Source organism: Idiotropiscis lumnitzeri, chromosome 14, assembly GCF_059441095.1.
Source record: "Idiotropiscis lumnitzeri isolate Australia: NSW breed Sydney's pygmy pipehorse chromosome 14, RoL_Ilum_1.0, whole genome shotgun sequence".
NCBI lineage: Eukaryota > Metazoa > Chordata > Actinopteri > Syngnathiformes > Syngnathidae > Idiotropiscis > Idiotropiscis lumnitzeri.
The window spans coordinates 5,087,721-5,106,405 of NC_142404.1; the positions used below are offsets into that span (position 1 = coordinate 5,087,721).

Below are 18,685 nucleotides of genomic sequence, written 5' to 3' on the forward strand. Positions count from 1 at the left end.
GAGTGGAGGGGTTGGGTTGAGTGGCCAGTGACTGGCAGTAGGGAAGGGGTGATCAAGACAGGCTTGTGTAGAGCATACAGTAGCTTGCTGTTTCTATGAAGCAAAACTAATTTTGCATGCTCTAAGAAAAAAAAAACAAACAGACAAAAACATCGCATGTAATACGATGTGACAATCGCGCATGCGCACATCGCAATCGCGATATTCAAACCGCACATCGTGCAGCCCTAGTCGCGGGCATGCGGAAGCCTATCCCATGCTAACCAGCCAGTCACCGTGCCACACGCTATAATATTTTACTGTATAAAAGTATAGTCAAATTTTCCACACTTTCTCCTTCATTGCACATTTTAGTTCTCAGAGACATACAGGATATCTGACACAGTACTTTAGACTCAGCTCCTCACTTGGCTTGACAGTACGGTACTAATATTAGTCATTCTTTGCAGAGGATAAAGACTGAGTAAGTCATTTGTTATATTATCTGTCTTCAACCGTTGCTCTTCATGTTCAGATATGCGTTTCTTAAAGGGCAACATCAATGCTAATTGTTAACCTGTGTGCCTCTGGAGTTTCTGATTGTATGTTAGCATTGCGGTAGTGAAGGCTAAGTGGTTGTTAGACAGTAACCTTCAGCTAAGAGTGGCAATAAACTGCGTGGAGCCTCTTTTTTGAAGAATAATTACTAATTATATGAGCTAAACTGCAACTTGTTGTTAAGTGAGTAAAGTCACATACCACCACACAGAATTTGACAGTAAAAAACGACTGATCGACGGCTCTTATCTCGAAAAACACAAGTACGGTCACCACGCTTTTCTGCAATTTTTATAATACATTTCAATTGTAGAATTTGACAGCTACCTACCCGTTACATGGGTTCTCCTGATACTTGGGCGCCGTGTAGGAGAAGGGCGACATGTTCTTGTCCACGAATGAGCCGAAGCCCAGACGGAAGTTGCTGGTGAGCTTGCCCATTTCCAGGGCTAGCTTAGTGCCCAGGTTGCGGATGGTGTCCAGGTCATCCTTCATGGACAGCGAGAGGTCCATCAGGTAGTAAAGGTCCACTGGGTAGTCCTCCACCTGGCGCACCTGCAGGCCAAACCATGTCTGCTCCCCTGTATGACCGGCACAAAAATTAACAATCCACGAAGTTAATCCTTTAAAGGTCTCCTTGAGCAAATTGTTGAACACATTTTCAGTCTGGATGAACATATTTGGCGCTGGTTGCGAAGCCACCAATCAGGTAATAGCCTGCTGTTTTTTCCTACTGGTTTTGATGTACAGTAGGCGGCAGCCCAGCAATATGTTTATGTCACTATTTCAACAGAAAGTCTTGGCTTTGCTTATATTCAGGAGGAGAAGGAGGGAGGAGATGAGCAGCAGCTAAAAAGATGGTGATGCAGGTTCATCACATACTCATAGCCTGGCAGGATCTGAGGGGGGGGTTAGGCTCTACACCTCCAGTGCATTTAAAAAGTGCCTTTATGTATTTTTCAACCATTTGCTAAAGGATCATGCTTTAAAAACGTGGAGTGGGTAGGATCGTATAAAATATATATATAGTATTGATTGCTTTTACAATTGCTGAACGGGAATTTTCCGTTTTTTTACATTTTTTTTTAGTGTTGCTAAAGTGTTGAATTTGACACTTTATTACCTGGTCGCAAGCTGAGTGAGATCCTCTGAGGTCTAATCTGGACCACGTCCTGCTGGGTCAAGCCAGACCCCTTGGAGCTCAGAGGCATGTTCTGCTGCACCGTGATACTGCTAGTTGGGTGTTCAACAAAGCGGCTATGGCAGCCCCTCTTGTGCAGGTTTTGAACAAAGTCGCAGCGTGACGTCAGGGTGCGCCCCCTCCCAAAATCCTGTGTTACAAATACAGAATAAGTTGTGTTACTGATGTAAATAGGATTCCTAAAAATAACACAGTGCCAAATTATACCTCTTGTGCGCACCAGGCGCAACTGGGGTGAATCAGGAGGCATTCTTCACATGAAGTTGCGCTGCCACTCATACACACATTAAGACCTGCAGGAAAAGTTGTGTAGACTGTAGCGTCGAACATATTCATAAACAATCCGTGGTACTGTAATTGAATTCCATTGCAATGATATTGTTGCTGTATGACTCCATCAGTGACGAGGAGCCCAGAACAGTTTTCCAGCACACTCCTTCCACTGTGAAAGCTAATCTTACTTTATACTTTTATTGACCGGTATTGTTTGACGTTCTAGATGAGTGCTCGTTAATCCTGGCGCTGATGACCACAGCTGTTACTACCAATGTGTTGGGCACCATCACATAATGATAGGTTAGGGGTCACCAACTCTAGTCCTCGAGGGAACCTATTATGCATGTTTTCCATCACTCTGCGCTGCTACGCACCTGAGTCAAATGATCATCTCATCAGAAAGTGCTTCAGAAGCCTGATAATGATACTGATTATTTGAATCAGGTGTGTTTCAGCAGGGAGAGATGGAAAACAGGAAGGATAGGTGCCCACAAGGACCAAAGTTGACCCTTGTGATCAGTGCACTCAACGGATTGTATGGCTGCTATGAGGCATGATTTTTGACACTTTCTAATGGTAATTCAACATTTATTAAATATTATTTCATAAATATCAGCTTTGTGCAATGTATTTCCTCATAGGTATGTATAAAATGTTTGCTGTGTTATCTGAGTTAGTCAGAAAAACAATGGTAAGCCTGCCAGCTAACATCATCTCGATAATACCAGATCCCGTTCCATCAAAAAAAAAAACTTAACAATCCGGTCAACAGACAATCATTCAATAGCCGGTCAACGCCTATTTATGGCTGAATTGCCACCACGTGTATTTCTTAATAAGCAAATTTAAAATGAAAATTTCGTCTCCTTTGGAGGAAAATGACATGAAATCCCGATTTAAGTCATTTTTCGTTTTCTCAATCATTCGGACTTTGTCAAATGAGAGACGAGTTTACAATGACCATGTTTGTGCGTTTGTTAATCGGAAGTACGTGTTAAAAGCTAGAAAGGTTCGTAACGGTGCTGGAATTTTAATAAAGCTTTATTGAACATTTAAACCAATTTTAAATTAAACCATTACATACACATTGTTTTATCATTGTTACATTACAAAGTCACAAAAAAATAAAGACAAAAAAAACCACAATAAGACAGTAAAACTGTCTTAGGATACATGAGCTAATGTTTAAAAGGAAAAAGGCATTCAAAAATGTCAATATCTTGCTTTTGTTGTTGTTTATTAATTAATTAATGTCATAGAATTAAATATGGATTTAAATTCTAATAGGACAGGCAGAAATCTGGGAGGGGATTGTGAGAATTTCTTTTTGTGAATAAAAAAAAAAAGAATTGCAAAAAGAATGATGCAAAATTGTCGTGCTGGGAGTCTGACACTCTGATGATAAGGTAACCAGGTTGTCAGGCAGAGCGCCCAATGTAATTTAACGCATCTTCTATCTGTCTCTTAGTCTCAATCAAAATTGAGCAATGTGAGTATGATTTGATTTGATTTTACACAACTGCTCCACTCGAGCAAGCTGAATGTTCGTGAATTTTCGGCCTCCACCTTCACACAACCGTTTACCGATATTGCAAAGACAAACGTGTTTTTTTCCCCATGGATCAGTAATGTCTTACCTGTGGTAGTGTGCAGGAATGTATGCAGCAGCAAGCAGCAAATAGCAGCTCTCCACATGCATGTCGCCGGGATCCACATGGCGTCACTCGGTGTGTTTACGGTGCAACTCTCCCTCTCCCACACACCACCCCGGATTCGAAGCTTGCAGCGATCCTCTCGCCCGACCGTCAGAACCTCTCAGGACTGGTTCCGGTCCAGCTGGTCGACTGTTTACACCCCATGGCGAGGAGTGGTGCGCGTCAGCGACAGGTTGCCATTGTTGATCCACTCCTCGGTTCACTTGTGACGCCTCGGGAAACTAGGTTCCACGTCCTCGCCTGCTTTTAGCCATGCAGGCGACTGCCGAGCCGCTGCGTGGATTTCATGCTGGCCTCGCGCAAACAGTTTTTTTTGGGTTAATTAGGATTGAAGGAGAGACGGGAAAGCGTCAAATATTAAGAGATGCACATCTCCAAAGTTGACGGTTCAGATATGATCTCGTTCACTTGGTCGGCTTCCCAGCTGAGAGACTCCACCTCTTAACCCACTCCTTCCCAGGCGGATTTTGTGAACCCGTTAATCCGTAAATTTGACAGGCTAGCCGTCAATGTGCTGACACCTGCTGGTGGGTTCGAGAATGAAACAATAAAATAGGATTTCCTTTTGATCGATAGTTTACTTTGACCCTATGTGTTTGAAGAATCAAGAATATCAAAATAATTGTAAAATGAGAAACGGAGTGCAGTATCAATCACTATTAGTGTATCGACATAACGCGATCTCTGATCAAAGACACATGCACTCACAGCAAAAAAAAATCACTGCCTACACTGATTTGCCAATCTAGTTAACTGTTAAATACAACAGTACACATATATATATATGTGTATATGCATATATATATATATATGTGTGTATATGTATATATATATATATATATATATATATATATATATATGTATACACACATATATATATATATAGCTTTTTTAATTTTTTTAACCCACAATGGCTGAAGGTGGGAAAAGGGTGGATTTGATTGCATATACTTAACTTGCAAGGCCATTTTCAAGACGGAGCTTTCAAGAGACACTTGAAGTGGTCCAACGCTCAGTTGCGTGTAAGTGTGTGTCTCAATATTATTTGTCCAGCTGTGGAGTCATAAATGACAGTATTATGAGGGCTATTTATTCAAGTTGGACGATGTCGGACTGAAGTGAAGGCCTACATGTGAAATGCATGTGATATATACCATTTAGTGCCCTTCTTACTTTTTTTGCAGTTCCACTTTAATTTTTAAATGTAAACATCAGCCAAAGCAAAAACAGTCACAATAGCACAAATCTAACACATGGTGGCATCAGTGACAAAATGAAACCATATTTGTAACCAACTGTTGAATTCATAACCTTGTGGGCATATCATGACTTTCAAATGCCAAACCAAAAGTTTTATTGACGTGGCAACACATTTGCTGGCTTGTTAAGGAGATCGGATGTCATTTGCCTGATAGTGCTGAGGGGCAGAAGGCAGAGGTCACTTTGGTAAATGTCCCACAGCTCCTTCAAAGCGCCCACAATGCTCTGCTTTGCCACGCCCGGGTGGAAGCGCGTCAGCTCAGCCATCAGCGTGTCGAACGCGGCCATGGTGCCATACTGCTGGGTAACAAAGGTTGCCCTTGGCGTGGGTGTTCTGCTGAAACCCATGCTTTTCTGGAGACAAAGCACAGGCTTTGGTGGTCAGAAGAAATACACTTCCTCAACATTTAATTCTTTGCAGTCAAATGGCAAAAAAACAAGATGTATTTACATTACCCAGCACACATTTCCTAAAATCATTCCTAAAAGCAAAGTTTCGGATTTACATAGTACCAGTGGTGTACGGTCAAGGCCTTCTCTACTGGCCAAACGACAAAAAAATGCAGTATCTTGCTGTGTCTAACAGTGTCAACGATGACAACGAAAATATTTAGCTAACGCCCCTTTTTTTTATGACGATAATGAGACGATGACGAGCTAAACGAGGTTCTCTGATGATGAAAACATGATGTGGCGTACATGAATCGTACATGAATTTTTGTTGACGAGACGGGACGAAATTGATGGTGTGTGGTTTGTCAGACGCTGCAAATTTCTGACATCCCTTCCTGTTGTACATTTAATCAGACTGTGAAGTGCAACTTACCATATGTTTGGACACGCCCACCACCGGGACCGCACGCAGGGTTCATGCGCCTAGCACGAACCATTGCACTCACCGGCACAACAAAACACGAATACGTCTGCGGTCATTCGTCTCGGCTCACACACACTGACACGCATTTGTTTGACGGACCATGGCGACAGTGACAATTCGTAGGCTACTTGGTTCTGATAACAACAAGCTGTTACAAGTAAAGAAGACATTTGTTTGATAGAGTTTGCACTTGTGTATTAGAACAAGTCTACTCCAAGTCCATGTTGTCAAAACGTTTTTCTTTTATGTTGCTTTAAGGGAAATAAAGCCAGAAGAGTTGCCAAATAAAGTGTTTTGGTTCTCTCCTTGTTTTGGAGCAATGAGCATTGATTCCACTGTTACCACTTTTAAAACGGACTAAAACCTTTGAGTTTTCACCAAATACATTTACAAAAACGAGACAAACTTTTTTGGGGAGTTTTTGTCGACTAAAACTAGACTAAAACTATCACAAATAGAAATGACTAAATGTGACAAAAGCTAATGAGCATTTTCGTCCAAATGACTATTACTAAGACTAAATCTAAAATGCCTGTCAAAAACAGCACTGGTGTCTAAATACAGCAACTGTGTCACTTTCAACACCGGCATTAAAAAAAATGAAAAAAATGATACTGAAAAAACATGAAAAAAGTTTTATATAAGTAAATAAAACACTTAATGTAATAATTAGAAGCTTTGAAAACAAAATAAAACGACACGTCCATGGTTACAAGGTTAAGACTAAAGCTAGCATTTAAATCCTATGTGATGCTAGCTTTCAGTTTGCAGATATTGATAGTAATAACCTATTGGGAGCTGCACACACCTCTCACCATGTATAAATTGTGACTGCAAAAACAAGTTGCCATGTAGTTTTAGACCAATCCAATCGTAATAAGATCCATTCTTACTACAGTTAATCAGTGGAATTTTGCTTATCTGGAGGGTAAGCTGTGGATAAAAAAACTTGACGCTTTAGGGGAAAAAAATGAAATTGGGACATCAGCGTACCAATTTTAGATTTTAACTCAACAGAATTTTTTTTTCAAATTGCAAGTGTAACTGAAGCAACAGGAGTGGTCTCACCTCAGTCACATTGTTGGCTATGTTAGGAACACCAAGTCCAGAAACCATTTCCTCTTTCTTGGCCAACTGCGTGTTAAGTGCCACTAAATTGAGAATGATATGACAGGAAATGCATCAAGATGCCGCTTGTTAGCAACTACAAGAACTGAAATTGTATATCTTACCATTTGACATCTCCTCTGACTGTTCGTTCACCTCAGCGGGTGAATAAAGGTCTTCCTCAGCATCGTACCATGCCTCGCCTGTGTTCAGCTCTTTGGATGCATCTATTGTCCATGGGTAAGAACACACCACCCAATAAACAAGAGGCTTTGAAATGCATACATTTTTTACATCTTTGACTGCACTCATACTAGGAGCTTCAAGACCCTGGCAGGGTCATCGATGGAAAACAAGTCCTTGGTGTATGACTAGACAATGGTATGGCTCAGATGATGACTCAAAATGTGCAATGTTTTCTGAAGCCAGCCACGCCTGAAGATGGCGGCAACTGGTGGCCAAGCCTGTACCCATGGGCCCGAAGAGGCAACGTGGGTCCCCCTTCCCGTGGGCTCACCACATGTGGGAGGGCCCAAGGGAGTGCAGCGAGAGCTAGGTGGTAGCCTAAGGTGGTCCAATCCTCGGCTACGGAAGCTGGCTCCTGGATCATGGAATTTCACATGTCTGACAGGGGAGGAACGTGAGTTCCGACAAGATGTAGTCTAGCCGACACATAGCTTGAGCCGTGGTACCAGTCCTCTTCAGAGGAATTGGAATCTCTTCCACTAAGGAGTTACCCACGTTGAGATGTGCCGAGCAGGTGTGGGCATACTTATTGCCACCCCGGCTTGGTGCCTTTGTATTTGGGTTCACCCAGGTGGATAAGAGGGTAGCGCCCCTTCGCCTTATTTGTTCCGATGCTCCAAGCAGCGGCTTAGACCCCATCTTATTAGAACCCTCTTTGGAGTACAAGGAGTGAGTCCAAGGAGAGCGCTCCATTGTTCTTCTCTGGATGTTGTGGGGTTGTCCGAAACGACAAAGATTTAGGGTTAAGAGGAAGGAATAGGATGGGGACTTCAAGTATCTTGGGGTGCAACGGGAGTTTGACAGGCAGATCGTGTCTGCATTGATGCGGACTCCGCATCGGTCTGTTGTTGAAAAAGGAGCTCCGCTGAATAGCGAAGCTCTTGATTTATCGTTCAATCTATGTACCCACCACCCTCACCTCTGCTCATGCCCCGTGGGTCATGCCCGAAAGAACAAAATCCCAGACACAAATGGCCAAAATTAGCTTGCTCTACAGGGTGCCGAAGCTCTCGGGTGAGAAGCTTTGTCATCCCAGAAAGGCTCAGGTAGAGCCGCTGCTGTTCCGCATTGAGAGGATGCCTCTATGGTGATGGCTTCCCGGCATGTCCTTATGGGAGGATGCCCCGGGGTCTACTACATCACTTCAGGATATTCCTATAAGAGCTGGACGAAGTGGCTGCGGAGAGGGAAATCTGTATTTCCCTGGTAAAGCTGCTACCCGGTCCCAGATAAGCGGAAGACAATGGATGGACGGATGGCATACTTGATTGGTTTTCTTTATGAGTGTTCACTTTCAAGGTGGCACTGTTCTCCCAGGAGACAAGCATGCTGGTGGTCCTGGATTTGCCGCAGTCCGTCCTGGGCTTTCTCTGAGCACCCTAGAAAAGTCAAACATTGTTCTGTTGAATAGGAAGTCAAACATTGTTAATCACAAACATTTATGTCATTATTATGTTGTGATAAGTATATCCTTGGATACAAATGTACAACCAAAGTAGAGTTGACGATTGAATAGAAAGTGGCTTGTGTGAGGCATGTAAAAGTGTGACTAAACATTTTTAGGCAGCGAAAATTATATCTGTTCGAAGCATTTTTGCTCACCCCCTCAAAATCTATAGTCAAAGGCTTGAGATGATCCAGAGGAATCCCTGCCAAGACCTCATCTCTCATCTTAGTATAGTCAGATTCCAGTTTTTGTAGAACAGCTGTAACACTGGTTGGAGATTCAGTTGACCTACAATGTGCAAGGCACACTTGTAACATTAGTCTTCTAGTTGTTATTATATTATTTGATGATCACAGATGCTAAGGTGAAGAGTTGGTAATAACTTCATTTACATGACAGTTAAGAATGTTAAAATCTTACATAAAACTTATCCTACACAATTAATAAACGTTTTATTTTCAATGAGAGGTCATGGAACATACAGGAATTTCCTATTTTGAGATTCCAATGCACCTTAAAAGGAAACTATCTTACAGTTGACGATTGCTGCAGTGCTGTCGGTACATGTAGTATTGCAAGGCCAGCACACTCAGCTCCGCCTTCTGAGCACGTCCGATGCAGTCGCATTGCGTTCCCTGGTGATGATGCAGACTGGAAAAAAAATCTCATAATTAAAATATCATCTGGTCAATAAGTGATCTGTTATGGTTTGATGATACCTCTTCTCTTTTTTACTTCCCACTTCCAGTTTGGTAAATTCCTGAAATGTAAAATGTATATGGCTACTATTACTTTTTAAATTGTCGCTCTGTTAGTGCAAAAACAGATGCATGTGCAGATCGAGAATGTTCTTTTCACGTTTTGCTGTTGCTGGCCACAATCAGTGGCAAGCAAGACAGTCACCCAGCGGATCAAATAAAGCTGCGATTAAAAAAGATAACAGACTATGCCAATTATAGTTCCTATTTAAACCCTAACTACCACCCAGGAGACTAGACCACACGCACGCGCGCACACACACCTACGTATATGTGTGTGTGTGTCATACTGACATCTTAAAATGTTTTTGTCTTATTGGAAGCCTGCACTCATACAATCATTCTACATTCTAATTTCTTCGACCAATAGGCTTTACATCAGATGCTCACATAAAAAACCCAGAGGAAATATTTATTCAATATTTCCATTTTTCTAAAACAGGGTTGAGAAAAGGGAAAGACATGGCAGCTGTTGGTGTTAAGAGGCTGCAGAAGATGGGTTTATATAGGAAAAGGTGGCCGTCAGTGCAAAATCCAACGAAGCAAGCTGAAAGGAAAATGAGAATCTATAGCTTATTTGCAGTTTTTTTTTTCAGTTGATCTGAATTAGTGTGAATGCTAATATATCACAGGAATTAACTAAAATGTGCATAATGGATTAATGGATCCTGAAAATTTGGCAAAAAGTGCACAAAAGTGAAGTGGACATCCTTAATTTTTCATAAACTTCCATTATCTGGAAAATTTACAAGAAAGTTTGTACCCCTTGGCAACTTATCACTGATGTTAAATACTTGCTTGAATTGAATTTACCTTCACAACTTCATCCAGATCAGACATGTGCAACTCTGTAAGCACGGTCTTGTCGGCTTTGAGCAGCTCTTCGGTTTGTGTGAAAGCTGACGAGTAATTGGTGAATGGTGTGCCCACCATGATGCTGCAAGAAGCAACACAAGGCACAATGGAGGTGCACTTATCTGCAGTGCTGATGTTTCGTTCTTCTATGCCGGTGGTGCCACTGGATGCAGCTGCTTCATGAATGAAGTGAGCCTCCGTGGTTAGTGCCGACTTCTTCACAGCAATGATTAGGCTGCTCTCCTCCTGAATGGTGGTGGCTTGCCTTGAGTCACCCTTTATATTTTCCACACCGTGCTCTGTTGAAATATTCACTTTATTTCCTTCAGCAGACATCTGGAAGTTGCCTACTCTAGGTAGAACTTGCAGAACAGGGTTGTTACCGGACTTAACTTCATCTCCCATCAAGCCGGATAGCTTGGACTGGAGCTCAATTTCAAATTGCTGCCATCCAGACCTGAAACGTAAAATAATGTAAATTGTATGAAGCAAGAAAAGCATTGTAGATATTCACAAGGTAGTTCAAATATTTGATCTCTGACCAAATTATTTCTGTTGCAGAAAGGGAGGAAGCAGCGGTGCACCAAACTAATGTAAATGTGGATTTTCAACAAAGAACAGGTTACTAGAGTGGGCTTGAATGCAGTTGCTTCTTGCTAACTGGAACATTGAGTGGGTAAATTGTTAGTTTAAGCTATTTAAATATTGGAACTTGAGGTAACATTCTATTGTGAAAATCGCTTTGTTACAGCTCCAGCTGTTGTGAAATGTGCTATATAAATAAAGTTGTATTATGTATTTTTGCACAAAGGTTAAACTATAGTAAGAGATCACCTGACTTAACCAGTCAAACCTGAAAAAAGAAAGTTTATTTAGATTATCTGTTAAGACTCAACAAATTGTATTTTGTTTCTCCCACATTCCAAAAACATCTTAGATTGAAGACTCTAAATTATCTTTAGGTATGAATGGCATTTTGTCTACATATATGGGCACTGTGATCGACTGTCAACCAGCCCGGGGTGTACCTCTCGCCCAAAGTCAGCAATGATAGGCTTCCTTAGGGTGTGACCTTAATGAGGCCGAGCAATACAGAAAATGCATGGATCAACTAACACATCATGGTCAATGTCTTGCAACTCAAACTCTTCCAGAAGGCTGTTAAACAATTATTTTAATTCACCTGCTTCATAAAAAATACAATTAAGACTGTTGTTGAACTTCAACTTTGATTAAAGTTTTCAATACTAAGCACATTGATGTGTAGCACTGTCAGGGGACATTTCATTTGTTCAGTTCCATTGTTGCCATCACTTATTCCAGTGGGAATGGGAATACATGCACAAAAGCCACAAAAATCAACAAGAAAATAAAAACACTGGTTTGTTCAAAGTGTAATCAATATTGTGATATGAATAGCATCAATGCAAGTTAGGTAATTAAATGACCCTAAATTTCATAAAAAGCAAACATTCAAGTGAATAAACAAAAACAATATTGGGGCCCCAACAGGTTCATGATTTTCCACTCTTAAATTCTCCTTGGATGCTGCTAGACTGAGAAACAGTTTCTTTCCGAGAGCCATCTCCATACTGAACTCTCACACACACACGAGACCACCCTAACCTTGCAAAACAGCATTGTGATGTGTTTCTTTGTGCCCTATTCAGTACTGAATTCCATTGCACTGTCTTATTTATTTATCTAATTTATATATTTGTCTGTATTATTGTTGTATTGCACTGGAGAGGGGAGCCCTCTAATCTCGTTGCACACTTGAGTACAATGACAATAAAGGGATTTCTATTCTATTTCTATTCTATTCTAAGCTGCCCACTGCAGGATGTCACTAATGTGCCGTGCTTGCTGTAGCATATATGCAATGCATTAAAACAAAAATAAGTTAGTACCAAATGAAGCATTACTGCCGTTGTTTGGTGAGCATTTACTCACTGTGAATTTTTATCATCAACTGATTTGCTCCATCTGTCTGGAGCCACCGACGTCTGGCTCATCGGTGGATATTTTCGTTTCTGATTGTATGTATCTTGCTCCAAGTCCATACTGAAACAAGGAAGGCCCTGCATGACCCCACTAACACTGGACTGCGCAAGTTCTGATCCCTGGTATGAAAACACACAATTACAAAACATAGGTGTGAAGAACATTTTTTCCCCTTCACAAATTCATATTTTTTGATAAAACACAAAATGTAAATAACAGACAAAAATAAAAAGTAAACATAAAATGCTGCTTTTAAAAGGTGATTTTTATGCGTCAATGAAAAAAAAATCAAAGTTACCTGTTCTTGTGTGAAAAAGTAATAGTACCCTAAACCTCGTAACCGGTCGGGCCACCCTTAACAGCAAAAACTGAAATCAAGCATTCGCTGTAACTTACAGAATTACCTGAATACAGCCACAGTGTAGTGTTTTTTAACAGCATTTCTTAGGTCATGCCACAGCATTGCAATCCGATTCAAAGAAAGACTTTGACTAGGCCACACCAAAATTTTGTTTTATCTATGCTATTCCAAAGTTGACTTGTTGATGTGTTTTGGATTTTGATTTTGTTGCTGCGGAGCCCAGCTGTGCTTCATCTTGAGGTCTTCAACTTATGGCCAAGCATTTGTCCCTTAGGATTTTCTGGTGAAGAGCAGAATTCATGGGTCGAGCAATCACAGCAAATCATCAAAGTCCTGAAGGATTAAAAACAGCCCCAGGCAATCACACTAGCACTACCATGTTTGACCGTGGGTCTGATGTTCATGTTCTGAAATACTGTGTTACATTACTTTATAAATGGATTTGTAACCCTTTCCAGTAGGGCTGGGTGATGTGGCTGAAAAGTATATAGCGATATAAGCATTTCATGTTGCTCGATAGTTTTTATTTTTCCTTTTTATTTATTTTTTTTTTACTTAAAAAGATTGAATTTAGGTAATTTTATTTTTGATATAACACTGAAGAAGTCTACGCATCAATGAAAAACTCAAACTGGTCAGCAAAAAGCTTAAATAAAGGCCTTTTTAAACATATTGCGCTTAGTCAGCCCAAAAAACAGCATCGGATTTTATTGGACTACATCCAAAATCTCAGGTATTAGCACTCATAGACAAGCAGTACATTTGAGAATCCGCTCCTGTTCTTGTATCCAGCAGCGTTGAGAGCGAGCGTGCATAGCCCACATGAACAAAACAACCACTCCTGTAAAGGGGCTAGTGAAGACAGTCGTGAATCACCATAGTTATGAAAATAAATATTAAAGTTTGTGGTAATTAAAATAAAAAAATCACACGCGCACTGCTGTTATTCACTTGCATGAGAACCGTAGTGTAGTGATCAGCCAGCATGACGGTTGTGGGCCGCAATGAAGGCCTCAGGCGGCTGGCTGCATGAGGGGTAGGAGCGTGAGGAAGAATTGATTATGGGTGTTTTACAGTACAAATTGACGAGCACTTATAACAATCCACAGGAGATTGCGCAACCGGCGGGATATGCCTGTCTTGCATCTCTCCTAAATGATGCAATGCATTTAATTAATGAAGTTATACGGACCCATTGTGACATATTAAACATTTGTTTATGTGGCACTGTTTTTATTTCATTTTTTTAAAAAACAAATTGTGACTTTTTTGTGTAAATTAGTGCGATCCAGGTCAATTACTTGCACAACTCTCATTGCGCACACAAGAAATGAGTGTAAAAATTGAGATTTGCTTTGTTTTGAATGACAGGTCCATAGAATGACTATCAACAAATGTCATCATATATAATTAAATATCCAGCGTTATGAGATAGATAATCGTGTAATAAATAATGAGAACAATGTTACTAGTGTACAACTGATGTACTATAAAATGTAGGTATGTAGATAGGCAAAATGTAGGTACATAAGGGGAATAACAATCGGGAAAAATATGCCGGATGGCCAATTATTTTGGCCAATGTTTAATGGGATATAATCGACCGATTTAATTGGCTAGCCAATTAATCGTTGGGCACGAGAAAATATGTACCCCCGCTCCCTGGGGAAAAAAAAAAAAAAAAAAAAGGGGGCAAATGATTTTTCACAACTTAATTTACTCACAACAGAATAATTGTCCGTCAGGTTGTCTGCTTCTATACATACTTGGGGATCCAACAGGTGAAGTGTTGGTCTCTCCTTTCGGGGTCTGTTGTAGGTGGTTTGAAATCTGTCTTTCACGTTGTCGATGTAGCGAGCAGTGCACGGCCAGTGTTTTTGTGAAAAATTTTGCTCCAAATCTTTAGGGGAAGTTTGCAATAATACTTGAGGTATTTCTAAAAAATAAGATCACACAATTTTTTTATATTAGAAGCTAAGTCAGCGGTGGACATTTTTATACAATAGTGGAATTTAAAAGGTTGAACAGTTGAACAAGATTTTTATAACATTTGTAATCTTATTTGCGATGGCGGCCGACGGGTTAGCAAAATGGCCTCACAATGCAGACGTCAAGGGATTGATTCTGGCTCCTGCATGATCTCCCTGTGCCTGATTGGGTTTTTTCTGGGTACTTTGGTTTCCTCCCACAATCCAAAACCATGCATTGTAGGTTGATAGAACACTGAATTGTCTCTAGTTGCATTTGTGAGCTGGATGGTTGTTCATCTTATTGTGCCCTGTCATTTGCTGGCAACCAGTTCAGGGTGTACCCCGCCTACTGACCGAAGACAGCTGGGATAGGTTACGGCGCCCCTGTGACCCTCGTGAGGAGAAGCTGATCGGATAATGGATGGATAGGGTCTTAAGTCTTGTGAAACTTTTGAAGCATATTTGTTCTGTCAATTTTCCCTGAATTTCGAATCGAATAGTGTACAGGGGCTGGTAATATTAATCTCATAATCTATATTTTCAAATGGGCTCCCTGCTGAAAAAAATGAGGTAATACAAAATACTGTAAAGTAATTCCAAACCTTGTATGCAAGTACTGTACTGGCTGTGCATTACATTTGGCTCATTGCCTCTGAAATTATCTGCAATGAAAGTGAATTTAAAATAAATGCTCCAACGGTAGGTTGACTTACGCATCAAACAAGCTTGTTGAAACAGCAGTTCTATTGCAGGGTGTATTTGCAGAAAATGGAAAAAATCTCCTTCATCTATGAAAACACAAACATTGTTGTTAATTGCATTCTATGTGTACAGTACATCAATCACATGCCACTCCGTTCGGTACACTTTACACCGGCATCATCCTGCCTATAATTTATATGAATGAGAATGCACTACTTAAGTGCAACCAGCAGAGCAGGTCCTCTAAAAGCAATTTACTTTCTAAGGAACTCCAATATTACCTATTAATGAAGTTGAGCTATAACCGCCAGCCTCGTCGACAACATTTTTTTTTTGCAATGTGGAAACAGGAGTTCAAAACTAGGCTTTATCTACACAAACTGTAATGACTTCACTTTGTAATCACGTCACAAGAATAGCTCAATTGAAGTTTGTTATGACCGCAGCAAATCTCGTATCCCTCTTTAGAAAAACTTCGAGTGCTGCACCTCTTGCACTTGAACATTTTGAAGTTAAAAAACTGTTTGTACAGTCAGTGGCATCGTGTGTCTGCGCTGTCGGTCAACACAGTGCCGATTAGCTTGCATGGCACTGTGTTTGCCGCTAAAGATCTCTAGTGTATACGACCGAGTGACGAGGCCCAACGCGACTCACGTGAACAGCGCATGCACTGGCGGGGTCCTCGGCTGATGACATTCACCGAGTAAGGAAACGCAACTATGGCTTTGTGCACCACTTGCACTCTCATTGAAAGGTTTTTACTGCTAGACGGACGTGTCCGTCAGCTAGAGAAGAATAAAGTAGTAACTAAAATGTAATGCCACGCCAATTAACATGGGTTGTAGCCAACCTGCTGACTCCATCAATATTACTCTTATGCTTTTGACACTGTCGATCATAACATATTATTAAAACGCCTTGAAACGTGTGTTGGTATTTCAGGCTCAGCACTTTCTTGGTTTAATTCTTATCTCTCAGACAGGACGCACCGTGTAATTCATGGCAATACAACTTCTGAGTTTTGTGACGTTACATGTGGAGTTACGCAGGGATCGGAACTTGGGCCTTTATTGTTTAGCATATACATGCTACCGCTTGGTGATATTATCCGTAAATATAACATTAATTTTCACTGTTATGCTGATGATACCCGCTGGAAATAGCAAATGCGCGTCTTTGAATTTTTGGCTTAACTCAGATAAAACCAAGATGCTGATCATTGGACCAGCACAACATCTGCACCCATTTAAAGACACCACTCTCAGTCTTGATAATACTAATAATGTAATGCCCAAAATTATTCAACAAAAATTATCATATTAATTATTATTAATAATATTGAAATATTATTAAATATATTACTTGAACTGCGTTTTTTTTCATCTGCGCAATATTGCTAAAATTCGTACAATTCCATCAACTAGTGACAAAGAAATCATAATCCATGCGTTTGTTACGTCTCGCCTTGATTATTCTAACATTTTGCTCTCTGGTCTTCCCATATATTGTATTGAAAGTCTGCAGCAGACCCCTGACAAGTACAATAAATTTCGATCAAATTACCCCAATACTAACTAATTTGTATTAGCTCCCGGTCCTCTTGAGATGCATTTTCAAAGTTTTGCTTTCATAAAGACTATTTTCTGTTTTGGATGGTCAAGGGTGTGACCAGTCTCTGTCTGTTTATGGTGCAACAGCGCCATTTACTGGCGTTGTGGAGAAGTGGGGCCAATTCTGGAACCAACAAATTTGGGAGGGAGTGGAGAAAGGGGCACTTTGAGATCCCAGAGGCAACTCTGGTCTTGGAGAGGGATCTCCCCTATGTCCCCCGTCCTCGGCAGGACGGACCGTGTAATTCATGGCAATACAACTTCTGAGTTTTGTGATGTTACATATGGAGTTACGCATCCTCGGGCAGGCGACCAAAACAGGAACGGACAACCTTTGGCACGAGCTGAAGCAATTTTTGAGATGAACTTTTGGCCTCGCTTAATTAAGCCCTTTTTTAAACCCCCACTCCAAAAATGGGAGTCTGGCCGGGCCGGAGGACTGGACCTTGCGGCCCCCGGGACGAATTGCCCAGCTCTGTAACTACAGTAATAAACATTATTGAATCACCAGAATTTCTATATTCACATGGCATACTGTAGCTGCAACTCCGGTATGGAAGCTCATCAAATTGTGCACATGTACTTGCGAGAATATTAAACATGCATACGTTTACATTTCTTTTTGTTTATTTGAGTGCACCTAGTAATAATCCCTTAAACTGGTATATACTCATATTCACAAATGAAGTAATATTTACCTTGTATGAGCTGTCTGTATTCAGGTGGCAAATTCAAGCGCCATGCGGTTAACTTGGGGTCACGAAAAGTAATGTCAGGATGAGCCGCCACAAAATTATACAGAGAACTGGACAATAAAAGAAAATTATATTCAGAAGATCAAAAATATCACTATTGTAGTCAATATTCATAAATAGTCGTACATTTGCAAAAAAAACATTTTTGTTTGTTCTGAAAATTCTTTGTACTCAGGATAAGCGGGCCTCAAGTCAGATTCTCCTGTAATAAACCACAAAATATTCGAGTAAACGCTTCGTGATTTCAACGCTTCGCCACTTTTTAACGAACATTTGAATTTTATCTATTTATTATTGCGTCAAATTCTACCACTTACGTAGATTTGTCGCATTAGCATCTGGGTGATAAAATCGAGGCCCGGTTGAATAATCCATGGGACTCAAAGTAGGCCAGGCTGGGGTCCCTCGGAAAGGCAAAGTTAGCGGATAACGAGGCCACACCAGTTGAAGGTAAGCCATGAACTCAATTTCACTCGATGGATTAATTTGAATTTTTAAAATGAAACTTCATTTCGGTCAGAAAAAAAAGTTAGCAACCTTATCTTCATTCAAAATGAACCTTCTTGCAAGGAGAGCGCTAGCTAGCTACGTCAGTGCCCCTCAAAAATCGCCAGGCATAAAAATTTAAAATAAAAGAGCCCAAGTCTCGAGACCTTCGGCTATTAGGAAATTACAAATGAGCACAAAAAACACCTGGAGTAATACGGCACCAGCCACAACTGCTGACGACGGACGACAGCGCGAGCTCGATAATAGGCGAATCAATGTGCACCAGTTCAGCTGTTTTTGTTTTTTTTTGGGAGGGGGGGCGTTTTTTTCCCTTGTTTGTTTTCAGAATGTTACTTCCATACGATCTCGGCATTCCTAAAACATTTATTCAAAATATTTGGATGATTAAATATAATATACACAAAATATAAAATTAACTGCTCGGGTGGTGACACATTCGCACGCACACTCGCACACGTACACGCACACCCACACACACGCTCACATTTCCAAGA

General features: G+C 40.7%; 2 protein-coding genes across 5 annotated transcripts in view; both read right to left on the minus strand.

Annotated features, from left to right (window-relative positions):
• itgb5 (integrin, beta 5) overlaps positions 1-4,164 on the minus strand; it is a 41,493-nt gene extending 37,329 nt beyond the window's left edge. Inside the window, exons 1-4 of the mRNA XM_088314837.1 lie at positions 3,652-4,164; positions 1,946-2,031; positions 1,661-1,868; positions 869-1,118 (exon numbers count right to left, since the gene is read on the minus strand). Coding sequence (XP_088170963.1) covers positions 869-1,118; positions 1,661-1,868; positions 1,946-2,031; positions 3,652-3,730 — 623 coding nt within the window. The 5' untranslated portion in view covers positions 3,731-4,164. The remainder of the gene's footprint in view (positions 1-868; positions 1,119-1,660; positions 1,869-1,945; positions 2,032-3,651) is intronic.
• An 838-nt stretch (positions 4,165-5,002) lies between these two features.
• On the minus strand, positions 5,003-18,463 carry rbm44 (RNA binding motif protein 44). 4 transcript variants are annotated; one of them, XM_088315511.1, is made up of 15 exons: positions 17,999-18,421; positions 17,808-17,883; positions 17,625-17,731; positions 15,328-15,402; positions 14,411-14,580; positions 12,233-12,402; positions 10,663-10,736; positions 10,238-10,578; positions 9,386-9,426; positions 9,201-9,317; positions 8,822-8,954; positions 8,484-8,598; positions 7,099-7,200; positions 6,935-7,017; positions 5,003-5,343 (listed from the first exon to the last, which is right to left on the minus strand). In XM_088315511.1, the coding sequence occupies exons 1-15, from the start codon at positions 18,138-18,140 to the stop codon at positions 5,083-5,085; spliced, it is 2,007 nt and encodes a 668-aa protein (XP_088171637.1). In that variant the 5' UTR covers positions 18,141-18,421; the 3' UTR covers positions 5,003-5,082. The 4 variants fall into 4 exon arrangements, with proteins under 4 accessions (XP_088171637.1, XP_088171639.1, XP_088171638.1 ...); XM_088315513.1 differs by lacking the exon at positions 17,808-17,883 and having other exon boundaries at positions 18,375-18,463; XM_088315512.1 differs by lacking the exon at positions 17,808-17,883 and having other exon boundaries at positions 18,219-18,421.
• Positions 18,464-18,685: the final 222 nt, after the last annotated feature.